The 12,000-nt window shown below is 38.9% G+C and overlaps 2 protein-coding genes across 2 annotated transcripts in view; one reads left to right on the top strand and one right to left on the bottom strand.

Annotated features, from left to right (window-relative positions):
• Positions 1–4,849: 4,849 nt before the first annotated feature.
• GCSH (glycine cleavage system protein H) lies at positions 4,850–9,820 on the bottom strand. Its single transcript, XM_031063405.1, has 5 exons — positions 9,784–9,820; positions 8,514–8,668; positions 7,462–7,525; positions 5,791–5,922; positions 4,850–5,219 (listed from the first exon to the last, which is right to left on the bottom strand). Exons 1-5 carry the CDS (start codon positions 9,818–9,820, stop codon positions 5,122–5,124), a joined length of 486 nt encoding a protein of 161 aa, XP_030919265.1. The 3' UTR covers positions 4,850–5,121.
• A 2,036-nt stretch (positions 9,821–11,856) lies between these two features.
• Positions 11,857–12,000, top strand: part of BCO1 (beta-carotene oxygenase 1) — a 58,594-nt gene continuing 58,450 nt past the window's right edge. Inside the window, exon 1 of the mRNA XM_031063411.1 lies at positions 11,857–11,954. The gene's annotated coding sequence lies outside the window, so the exon portion shown is untranslated. The remainder of the gene's footprint in view (positions 11,955–12,000) is intronic.

The following is a 12,000-nucleotide window of genomic DNA, read 5'->3' as shown; positions in this document are numbered from 1 at the left end:
ATAAATTACAGAATCCAGAACTATTTTCTTAGCATACCATTACATAAATATTAGACTGCATTAGTTAGAATGACAGAGTGTAATTTAGATTTCTTTTGGTAAGGAATATGCTTTGAATTTAAAACTGCTGTTATACTTGAATAGTCCTGAAGTAATGAGATTAGAGTTCTGAGTGAAGATTATAATGAACTTTAATGTAGTTTTACATTGTTCTTGGATTAATTTTTCTTTTAGTTCACCATTCCATGGGACAGTATATGACTATGGTAATTCATCTGATGATTAATCAGAATTACATGTTGTAGATAGTCTTATTAATAACAGGAGTTAAAATTAGTGAAGTATTCAGACAGTTGTACTACTACTAATGATAATAATAATAATCATTGTGGATGAGGGTGATACACTGCAGGAAAAAGGAGCTGTACAAGGGTGATATTACACCACTTTCATCACTGGCTTTGCCTTACCAGTTGTGGCACAAGTGAGGACTTCTCAGAACAGCCAAGAGTTGCCAAGAACACTTAATTCTGTCATTTTCTCTTGATCCAGACCCACATAGTAAAGAAGGGAGGCAGGTGATGGCAGACAGCAGAAGTTTGTGTCCTGAGAAGTGCAGACTCATCCTCCTGTCCTGTGGATTGACTTTCATGGGCAGAGAAAGGTACAAATGCTGTACCTGCATTTAAATGCTCCTTACACAAAATACATTCAACACCATAAATAATTAAACACTATAAACAAATGACAAATAAAACAGCCTAATAGCAAAGGGTGTAGGATAATTGTACTGCATTAAAATAGATCAGGTCTGAAGGGACTGAATTGTGCTTTGTCAGGAAGAGAGAGACATCAATCTTGTGGGCAAACTCTGAGCAATCCAGATACCACAGAGTCAATTCTCCTGCCAAGGACTGTTCTTAGACTGTCTCAAGCAGTGTGGGGAGAGAGGAGAAAATTACATCAAGGACGCTCCTAAGCTGCTCTCAGAATTTGTCTGTGCCAGCTGCAGCATTTCTTGATGGTAATTTGCAATGGTTGGACGTTGCTCGAGTGTTTTAATGTTGCCTCACAGGCATGAGCTCCTGTTCCCTGGAAATAGAATCCCCAAGGATGCTGCTTTCCATCAGTTCAGTCACATAACAATGGGTACAATGAAAGGAGGTTTAAGTTAATTTCTTTGTTACATGCAGTGCTGTGAGAAATGTGTTTGTGTGTTTTAAACATTTTCAACGCTGTCTTCATCTTTTTTGCTGCTCTTGCAGTTGCAATGGGGGAGTTCGTGGCCCCGGAGCTGCGCTGATCCTGCAGCCCTGGGAGCTCCCTGCCCCGGCTCCAAGGTTCCAAGTGCCACCGTGTGGTGAATTGGGCAATAATTCCTATTTTTAATTGCAGTCATTTCAGTCAGAGCACCGTTTGCGACCTGAAGCATTTTTCCCACTGGTGCCCTGTGTTTATTAAATAATTCTGCGACATTCTCAGGTTTTCTTTCTCTTCTCCAGAATATTTAGTGCAGGTGGTGCAGTTCCCTTTGCCTGTTTGCTGTGTGAGCTCCCCACACCACAGCAGAAAAGCCTTGTGTGCCCAGAGGCTGATTGATTGCTGCAGTTCAGTTTATTCGCTCAGCTGGGCTGAAGATGGATGTTGTGTCCTTTCTGTGTCAGTTTGGCAGATTAAAACTCAGTGACGGGAACCATTTCTAAGGGGAGATTTTAGATTCCCAACCTATCAGTGTGAAGGAAAAGGAAAGAGGGTCCTTAGCCACAGACCACTTGTCTGCAGACACCTGTTCATTGGATACTGAGATTTGCTGCACTTCTAATCAGAGATGCTTAACAGATTGTCTCACTGCTAATTTAGTGACAGTGAAGACGACATTGCCCTTCTTTTATGCTCATCAAAACACTGCCAAGTATTTTAGTATTTTAGTTATTTTTGTTTTAAACACTGATTTTTTTTCCTCTCTCTAGTAAGAAGTAACAAACACATGATTTCTATTCATATACATTACAAGCCCAAGAGTCACAGAGAGATGCAGCACCCCATTGGCTGAAAACCAGAGAAAATGTAAGATATTCAAGCTTTTGGGGACAGATGTCGATAAAAATCTTGGAAAATAAAATATGGACTGCAAAACTTAGTTCCAAGTTTAGCTTCTATTAGTCAAATAGATAATTGGGGAGATAAAGGGGTTGGAATTTGTGGAACAGTGAGGAAGTGTTGGCACAAAGAAAGGTGAGGATATAATTAACCCCCAGGTGATACAGAGATGTAATTATTGGTTGTGGGATTATAACTTGCTGTAAACCAAATCTCTCTATATTGAATCTATAATGTATATAAATTATCCTGTAATTGTAATTAAGTTCTTAAGATGTCACAGATGAAATGCTTATTTTTGTAAGAAATCGCCTCCTTTATTAATTTTCTGTAGGAGCACACACTGGTGAACAAGTTTGACATTTTTCCCAACAATTTCTACAAAAACATTTAAAATTGTGTCACAGACCAAAGGTAAGGCACATTCACTCCATCTTTTTATGTTGATAAACACATTCATTGTGGATTCATGTCAGCAAGTGCTGCATTCATGCTCCTGCAGTCTGCCTGAGGCTTCCTGCTGCTGCTGCTGAACTTAGTGAAGCCATGAGCTGCTTGGAGCTCTGCTTGGGTAGCAGACATCAAACAAGGAAGAACACATTGTTTTGGCAGCATAATTCAGGTAGCTGAATTGTAACAAGGTATAAAAACATTTGGTCCAATAGACATAACTTGTCCTAAACCACAGAACACCACAGCTCTTGGCATAAACCATGTGAAAAAAAATTTTTAAAAGCACCTAAGTACTATTGTTCCCCTTTTAAGAGGAATAAGTCACTTTAAAGTTGTATAAAATTTTTAAAGAATTAGGGATAGAGATGTTGTTGATCCTCCTCTTTAAGCAACAGAACATCACTCTTCCACCTGTACACCATGAAAGAGAGGTTGAATTCTGTTTCAGGTACTTTTCCCAGATGGTTGTCATTTATCCACACTGATGTATGTAAGCTGCTAATACAGTTTAAATGGGCAAAGTTTGAGAAGAGACCAGGTTTGCCAGCTTTTATTGTTCCCCAGGTTCCCTAGGTCATTACAGAAATTACTATTTTATTGATCAAGAAAATAAAAAAAACCCACAAACATTTTAAGGGAAAATGGTATAAAAATGCACTAAAGTACTCTGGACTAACCTCTTTGGGGAGATCAACAAGGGTCACATGTTACATGGAAAATAATGAAGGGCCTGTTACTCTCTAGCCAAGTGGGAAAAAAGATGATGAAAGAAACAGTATCGAATAGAAACATTTTCCTGCATTCCTACCTCCATTTGCCCACACTTACTGTATTTGAAACAAACTTTCTCTTTCCTTTCCGAAGTGCACGGGGGTAAAAGACAAACTGAGGGAGGGAGTTTGTAAGAGGCCAGAACCAAGCTTCCAGCTCTCTGAGCCCTGAATGTTGTCACAATAAATACTGCATGGAACTGTGAATAATGGATAAGGACTGAGAGTTTTTAAAACATTTACACTAGGTTTACAAGAGCCTTCTGTTTATCAGCCACTGCCAAGTTAGAGCTCCTGTGGAACAGTCAAACTCCCTCTTTCCTCTTACTCATTTTGCAGTTTAACTCCCGTGGAGAAGATGAAACCATCTTAAATCCACAGTGGATTCTCTCTTGGCAGGGCTTTGATGTGTGACTTGTGCAGCAAAGGTTTGCTCCTAGGATTTAAACCCAAAAACCACCAGAGCAATTACTTTGACATTCCTTTAGATCATAAAAGAAACCCTCTTTTTATACATTAGAAAGGTTTCTCTATTACCAGCAGTGTATTTATGCACTTTAGAAGGTCAGTGATTCACATCCCTTTAGAAAGAAGGAACTTTCAAAGCAATATGAATTTTGCTTTAGTCATCTTACACGAATTAAGCATTCCCCTGCTTCCTCTTACATCAACCTAAATCGTTGGGGTTTGTTCCCATTTTGTGCTTGGCTGCTAACGACCATTTTAAAATTGTGGGGAAAAGTTTTAGACCAAAACTCTGCTGTACTGTTGTGTTTTCCTAAAGTGCAGGTGTGTACAACTCCACCTTACCATCAGACGTCACATCAACTTTGAGTTCACATTTGTGGATTCATTAAATATTAAGTCTAATGGAATCAGCTGCTTTAGTTCACTGGTTTGCAAAGGATAAATTTTGTGTTCAGTCCTGTGGTGTCATTAGAGCAGTTTGGTACTTGATCTTAAATACAGACACACACAGATACATGATATGTCAAACTATTGGTGATCACACAACTTCCACAAGTACCTGCTCTGCTGAAATCACCACAATTGCCAGGCAAAAGATGCAAAATTAATTCCTTAATTACTTCTGACTTAGGTAGTATTTAGTAGGCAAAAATACAGCCTAAATAACCCACTGTAGAACCTTGATAAACAATCACTGCAGGAGCTTTGCACACTAAGAAAGCACAGAAAGGGGAAGGCAGGGCCCCCATCCCTCCTGCCTCACAGGCAGGACTATTTGATTACACAATGAAAAAAAAATAAGGAAAGCATAGGATTAATAAGTTCTGTAAAGGAATAAAAGTCACACAGAGAGGTAGTTGATTTGGCTTCTCCTTTTTTGGTATCATCTTTGTAACCCTAAGAAAGAAGAACATGAGTAGGTTAGGAAGACACTGCTTTTCAGTGCTTTGGGAGCAATAGGAAAGTAAGGGAAAACTATAGGCCAGGTCATGAGGACAGTCATGTGCCTATGACAAAATTAACATATCAAGGCTGCTGCTACTAAATTTGATGTCAAATGAATCTACGGAACTATTTATTTCAGCAAGTGAATTTTGTTTCCCAAAATATTATAGATAACATCTGCAGTTACATGAATCAGACAACAGAATAAAAAACCCTTACAGGTATACAGATGTGAAACCCATTTATCACTGTAATTATTTATAGTCTTGTATATGTGATCTTAAGTGGTATTTTTCAAGTTGCCAAAACTGGATATTCAGTATTTCCTTAATTGATGACAAACTACACTGAGATTTTTTATAAGAATTTATTTCATTATTCCAGCTCAGTCCTCAATGGATTTTATGTATTTCTCATAGGCATCTTCAGTCATCAGTTCATCAAGTTCAGCGGGGTTTGCCACAGTCATCTTGATAAGCCAACCTGTAGTTAGGAAATTAAAAAGAATTGCTAATATCCTACAAGAACAATTCATTCATGTTACTGCTTTAGGAAAGCACTCCCAGCAGGAACAACCAGCCTTGAATCACTGGAGAATCAGTCAGGTTTTTGTGTAGGCAAAACAACATTTCAGTATTTAAAAAAATGAACAACCAACCAACTCATGATAAGAAATGTCCTTTTGAGTCAGAGCAGTTGTGTAATTTAGTGCTGGCTGTGACAGTGGCATAGGGAGAATGCCTCAAAAGAATAAAGGAGCCTGACCTCAGTGTCATGGACTCTTACAAGATCCAAAACCCAGAAATGCAATCAGGGCAAATAGATCTAAATTCAGCCACAGTGTATATCTGAAACTAAGATGTTGTAAAACAGCTGTTCAAAGAAAATACTGTGATAATGCTTTATGTTCAGTTTTACTGGGCTTGAACTATATTCAGTATATTCCATTTAAGTCTCCACACTATTAAACTGGAAGAACAGGAATTGCAGAGCCATTTGTAGTAGCAAGAATCCACACAGTATTCATTATTTAAAGATAAAAGTGACATCTTACCATCTTTATAACAGGATTTATTGACAAGCCCTGGATTATCTGCAAGGGCAGCATTAATCTCAGTCACTTCTCCTGAGAGAGGGGAGTAGAGTTCACTAGCAGCTTTCACACTTTCCAAAGCCCCAAACTCATCTGAAACAGAGAATATGATTGAATGTTCCTAAAAGGAAAACACAAAGCACTTCCATTTGTTCAGTCAGACATCCTGGTGATGACCCAACCAGTGAAGAAATGTCTGACCTTGTGCAAGAAAATTGATTGAAGTCACCCACTTTATGACAAGGATCAGCATTATTAAATTTGATCTTTATGCTCTTGAATTCTGGGGAATTTGTGCTAGCTGGCTACTACAGAAGGGACAGGAATTCCTTACATTTGGGTAATTGTTTGCCTGAAGCCCACAGCACACATGATATTGACTTGGAAGGAACAACACCCAGCTCTTACTGCAAGAGACTTAAATATGCCTTTTATCTACAATTTAACCCTTTTAATTTGTAATTTGGTTACAAAATCAACAAATCAACAATTTCAGCAATCCCATTTTTCCTTCAGAAACACTATCAAGTGTTATATCTGCACTCACTGGAAAACACACATTAGTATTCAGAAGCACCCAGCAGCTCCTCCCTTTTTCCTGTTTTGTAGGGAGTTATGGAAATGGTGCCTGGAGCAATGTTAATCCAGAGCAGCTCTCAGCCACAAATAAGACAGAGGCTGAAGGAACAGGGAGCTGTCACAAGAGTAGATAGGCACCAGGACAAGGGATCTGAGAACAACTTGTTCTGGGAAAGCTTGGAATTAGACTGAGGCCAGAATGGGCAGAAAAGAGAAGAACTTAAATGGAAATGAAATTCCTTCAAATAAAGCAAAACCACAAGTTGGTTAATTAAAATCCTACACAGAGAGACCTTTTGTCTAACAGTCAGCATTCAATGTAATAGATTTGGCCAAAACAGTTTGATGGGGATCTATTTCACAAGAAGGATAGCAGACAAAAGGCCTTCTACCTTTACCTCATAAACCCTCATTTCTTTTTTAAAAATTGTCTCAAAATAATGACAATTTTTTCTTCATATACTATTGAGACAGCTCTCCACATTAATACAGGAAAAGGTTTTATCATTTCTACCTGTTAATGTTCATTTTCTTTAACAGGAAAAGTTGCATAATCGAATGATGAAGAATGTAACAACTTGCACACCACTAACAAGCAAAAGCTCTGTGTCATATTTCATACCTCAAAATTACTGAGTCTCTATATTCATAGAAAAATTAGAGCTTGATATCAATCTGAAGTTTCACATCATGCAACTCACAAAGAGCATAATTGGAGAATTACAAATCAACACTTGCAAGTTCAGATCCAAGTATAAATATTTTAAAAACAGAGTATAGATAAAATTATTACAAAAATATTTTAATGCTTTATTTTTGAATCAATATCTTCACAGTTTAAAAAGCATGTATTTTCTGCTGCTAAGCACAGTCTGACAGTGAGATTTTAAAATTAAAGCTGTCTCTTGTATAAATACCTGAATTTATTTTGTATCCAAAAGCTTTATAATGGTATTAATAACCATAAATATTCTTTCAGAAAATTTATCTTTGCAAAGAAAGAGTGGGATAAGTAGAATAATCACTTCACAAGCAACTAGAACTGAAACTTACCATGTTTACTCAATTTTGTCCCAACTTCTGGAAGACTACAGTAAACAACATCTCCTAATGCTTCCTTAAAAGAAAAACAAAAGCATCAGAGCATACATTCACAAACTACATACAGGAGAGAACTGATACAGTGACTCTAGAATCTGCATACAAGTATTCTCTGTCTCTAAATATTGTTCTCATTCTTTACGGATTGAATATTTTTCACTTTTTCTTAGCAAACACTGAATGTGAATAAACTGTGTTATGATGCCCCAAATACCAAATTATTGTTTCTCTATTACAGTGCTAATGACCCTCAGGCTCAGTTTATCTGCAGATTTCTTCTGGCAGAATGAGGAATAACATCTGCTGATCTTCTTAGCATCAGCTACAGAGAGCTGTTAGCACACAGTTTGTCCTCACTGACTTAATTGGGACCCTTATCACCATAAAAATTGGCTCAACTCTTCCCTGACACATGTACCCTATCTCACCAAAGACCAGAGAGTATCAGAGTTATTGACAGAAACCTGAGATTAAAAGAAATGTTGCTTGTCCTGAGAAACATTAATTCCATTTATTGGTAGCTTGTCCCATTCCTTTTTAAGTTTCACATACAGCCCAGAATTTTCCTGTGACTATTCCAAATCAAGCACCTGCATGAGAACAAAAAATCCAAAGGAATTCCTGTCCTAGAGCAAAAACTCTATGCCATGCTGTACATCTATTCACAACTGTTCTTTGGCCAGAGGGATTTCACCATGTTTGTGTTCAGAGGAAATCTGACCTAAAAGCTGACGTGATGTCCTCTTCACACAGCCATGAAGTGCTCAGGCTTAGACCTGAACACTGAAGTCTCCCACCAAGTTCAGGTCTCCACAGGTTCAATCTGAGGCCATTAAGACCTTATCAGAATGCTGAGGTGGCACAAATATCACAAATAATGCTCACTATGTCGCATATGCAATTAAAACAATGAAAACACCCCCGTAAATGTCCAAAGAGCAAGGACAGATCAGACAGGCATAAATAAATACTGCAGAGCTGGGCAAGGGCAGAGGGATCAATACCTGTGCAAAATTGCTGATTCCTACTGTTCCAATGCCATTTTCCACAGATATCCACTCGTGCTTGTCTGTGAACTTGCGGGCTAAAAGGAAACAAACCTGACATTTCAGAAAGAAGTGACATGTTGCTTGCTTAAACACAGTAACACATTTCCAGGCTTAAACTGTGGGGCTTTTCACTGAGTTTGTTAATTTTTCTTGGAAAATATTATAACCAGCATATGCAATTTAGAGAGAAACTCAGAACATGCTCAGTGACAGGGCAGAGGCTCACTGGGTGTCCTGCTCAGAGCACTATCAGTTCTTATGCAACCATCTGGAGACTGATAAAGTACAGGAGCAAAAAGAGCAGTTCTACTTCAAACAGAAGTGTAAATCTAAAGCTTAGCAGTGTATTTTACTCATAGTTATACAGGTCTATGATAGCACAGTGGCTTTTCAAATGTATTTGTGATGGTGGTCACAAGGGTTTTTGGGTGATGGAAGAGACGTAGGTCTGACGCCATTACAGAAGGCTTGATTTATTATTTTATGATATATACATATACTATACTAAAACGAAAAAGAGAGTTTCCAGAAGCTGCTAAGCTAAGCTAAGAAAAGTAAAGAATGATAACACACAAGCTGGCCTTGACAAACTCTGAAAGCCAGCTCTGCTGTGACTGGTCACTGAACCAAAACATCCACACCAGACCAACCACAGATCCACCCGTTGCATTCCACAGCAGCAGACAATCTATTGTTTACATCTTGTTGCTGAACCTCTCAGCTTCACCAGGAAAAATCCTATGAGAGGATATTTCATAAAAGAAATGTCTGTGACATCTATTTACTGTTTATTTCTGATAACTACTTATTGTGGCTGGGAAGGCCAGTGTTGGCAACTCTAGAAACACTGTGAGCATTACAGCATCTCATTGAAGTGCAAAGTTGGCACAATTCTATGTATTATTAAGGCAAATTAAAACGGGATAAATTAATAAGGCATCTCATAAAGACAGCTGCTACTTAATAGACTTTGCTCTCTGTTAATATTGTTACTGTGAGAAGAACACAGTAGTTATTCTGTATCTCTGTAAAATAAGTCTGTTAAAACCTTGTTAAGTCTTTTCACAGCAAGGTTACAATTCTCCTTATATTTCAGAACTGGAAGATTCAAGACAGCTTTGTTAGAGGCAATTGTTTTTGTAAAGTCCTATGGAGATACTTCAAAAGAAGTAACTTAAACAAGCAACATTTTTCTTGCTAACATTTTTCCTGGAACTTTTCTTACTCTGATAATTTTCAACTTGCCATTTCCGTTTTCTCATTTCTACACAATTTCCCTATAGTAAGGCATCTGCCTTACTACCATTTTTTTTAAATTTTAATTAATTTATTTTTATTTTCCACTCGCAGCACCCATTCAGTCAGGCAAGGGATGTTGTAAAAACTGCTTCTGAAACAGGTTCCTGAGGGATTAGTGCCACAGTAGTACAGCTGCACTTTTGAGTTCAACTCTCCTCTCAAGCTCATCCTGTGGGCTGAACTCTTTAAGGCAAACACCAGAGAAACTACACTTCTGCAAATCCTTGTGTATTTTCTAAAATTGTACGTGAAGGCAAACAGAAGCTCTCACTGTAGACCTACTAAAATCTTTCCAGACAGTCAATACTTTAAGCTTTTTCAGTTGCAGTGATCCTCTTGTGTTTGAAAAGTTCAAGAGTAGCAAGTCTCAGATAAAACGGTTTGTCTTAGATAGGGCCCGAATATGTGGGTTTACAAGTACAATACACCAACAAATGTGAGTAAACTGTAAACATGAAGTATTTTCCTATGAATTATCAGTCAAAAATCCACAGAATTTCACCTAGCACTGCTACAAGAAATCTCATGACACACTCTAATGAACAGAGTCTTAAATGTCTCAAATCATTTTGTGTCAAGATGCTAAAGCCATGGGAATTCTATTGGAAATGAGTAATGAACCGTAAGAATGGGGAATTACAATTGACAAATCTCAAACCCAAGCTGAACATTAGTGATGCTACACATGGCCCAAAGAAGCCAAGCAGTACATTTTGATTCAGGATAATATTAGCGTATGGAATCTGTTTATAAAGCAAGGCTAACAAAAAAACCCAGAATATTTCACACCACTTTGGAATACAGCAGTGAAATGTCCCAAACAGTTAGAAGAGCATGTAACTTTCTTGCAGGACAAAAGAAAAAAACCCAACAAAGCAAAACAAAACCGGGAAAAATTAAAATTCTGAGCATGCAACAAAAACCACTGCAAATAAAGCAAAGGTCAAATTAAAGACAGTTAATAAGTAATCTCAAAATTTGATCTTTGAGCTTATGTGGTCAGCCCATTAAATAAATCAACCTAAAGGAATATGAAATGTTAATGCATACCAAATCTCTCCGCATTCTTTTACAGAAGAGCAGCTGAATTTACTCTAGCTTCATTCACTTCAACAGGACTTTGGTTTCAGCTTAACTAGCCCACTCTGAACTTGGCCCTTCATTTAGTGTAACCTGCCTCTATTAAGTATTTAATATACCCCTGAAGAGTGAACTCTCACACCTCCACAAAGAGGCATACAAAACTTTTCTTCTCTGCCTCAAACAAAAGCACTGCTGTTCCTTCAAGTGATGTGTATAGAAAAACAATGGGTACATTGGCCAGAATAGTGAAAAACAGCTTAGATCTTGACTCAGTTTGCAAGTAATGAACAATAAACAATATTTCTTTCACTTGCAGCAGAAGGCAATTAAAGAGGTAGGTTTAAGATTGTCTGGAGAGAAATGGATGAGCTCTTAGTGGTAGTCATTACCTTTACAGCCTATTCTTCTCTTCTTCTTGCCCACTTTTTAAACATTTCTATTTGCTAGAGTACCACAGATTCTGCTTTTCAGACTTTTGTGCGTAACTTCCATTCAAAGACAGCTTTGACAGCAGCAGATGCTTTCAGAATTAACTACACCAAACGCAAACTCACAGCAAGCACTGATGCACGGGTCCATCCCCGGCCGTGCCGCTGGTGCAGCTGTGGCTGCACAGGAGCCAGAGCCAAACTTGTGCAGCCCCGAGCGGCTCAGGGCCCCGCCGGCATTGTCTGTGTGCCCGTGCCAGCCCCTGCTGCGGCTCTGCCTCCGCCAGACCCCCAGCCCTGCTCCCTTCTTGTGCTGCTGGTGCTCCTTGGAGCCAACATCAGCGGTTTGTGAGCGGCAATCCTGGGAAAAGCCATCCGCTATTTTGGGCAACCTGCTGTGCTCCCCGCTCGGCCCGCTCTGCGAAGCGTCTGTCCAGGACCAGAGGGGACTGAGCGGAGACTCAGACTAGAGTGACTGCGAGGACACTTTGCTCAACACTGCGGTGTGGGGATGAGTGTAAAAGTTTCTGGCCAAGTAACGGAGGTGCAGCTGCTCCTGTGGGAGTGCCAGCAGCGACCGGGCCAGGTGAGGGGCGCTCGGGGTTCAGCCATCTTGCGAGGTTCTCCGGGCC

This window comes from Geospiza fortis, unplaced genomic scaffold (assembly GCF_000277835.1).
Source record: "Geospiza fortis unplaced genomic scaffold, GeoFor_1.0 scaffold1081, whole genome shotgun sequence".
Classification (NCBI taxonomy): domain Eukaryota; kingdom Metazoa; phylum Chordata; class Aves; order Passeriformes; family Thraupidae; genus Geospiza; species Geospiza fortis.
This window is presented reverse-complemented; position numbering and strand designations above follow the sequence as displayed.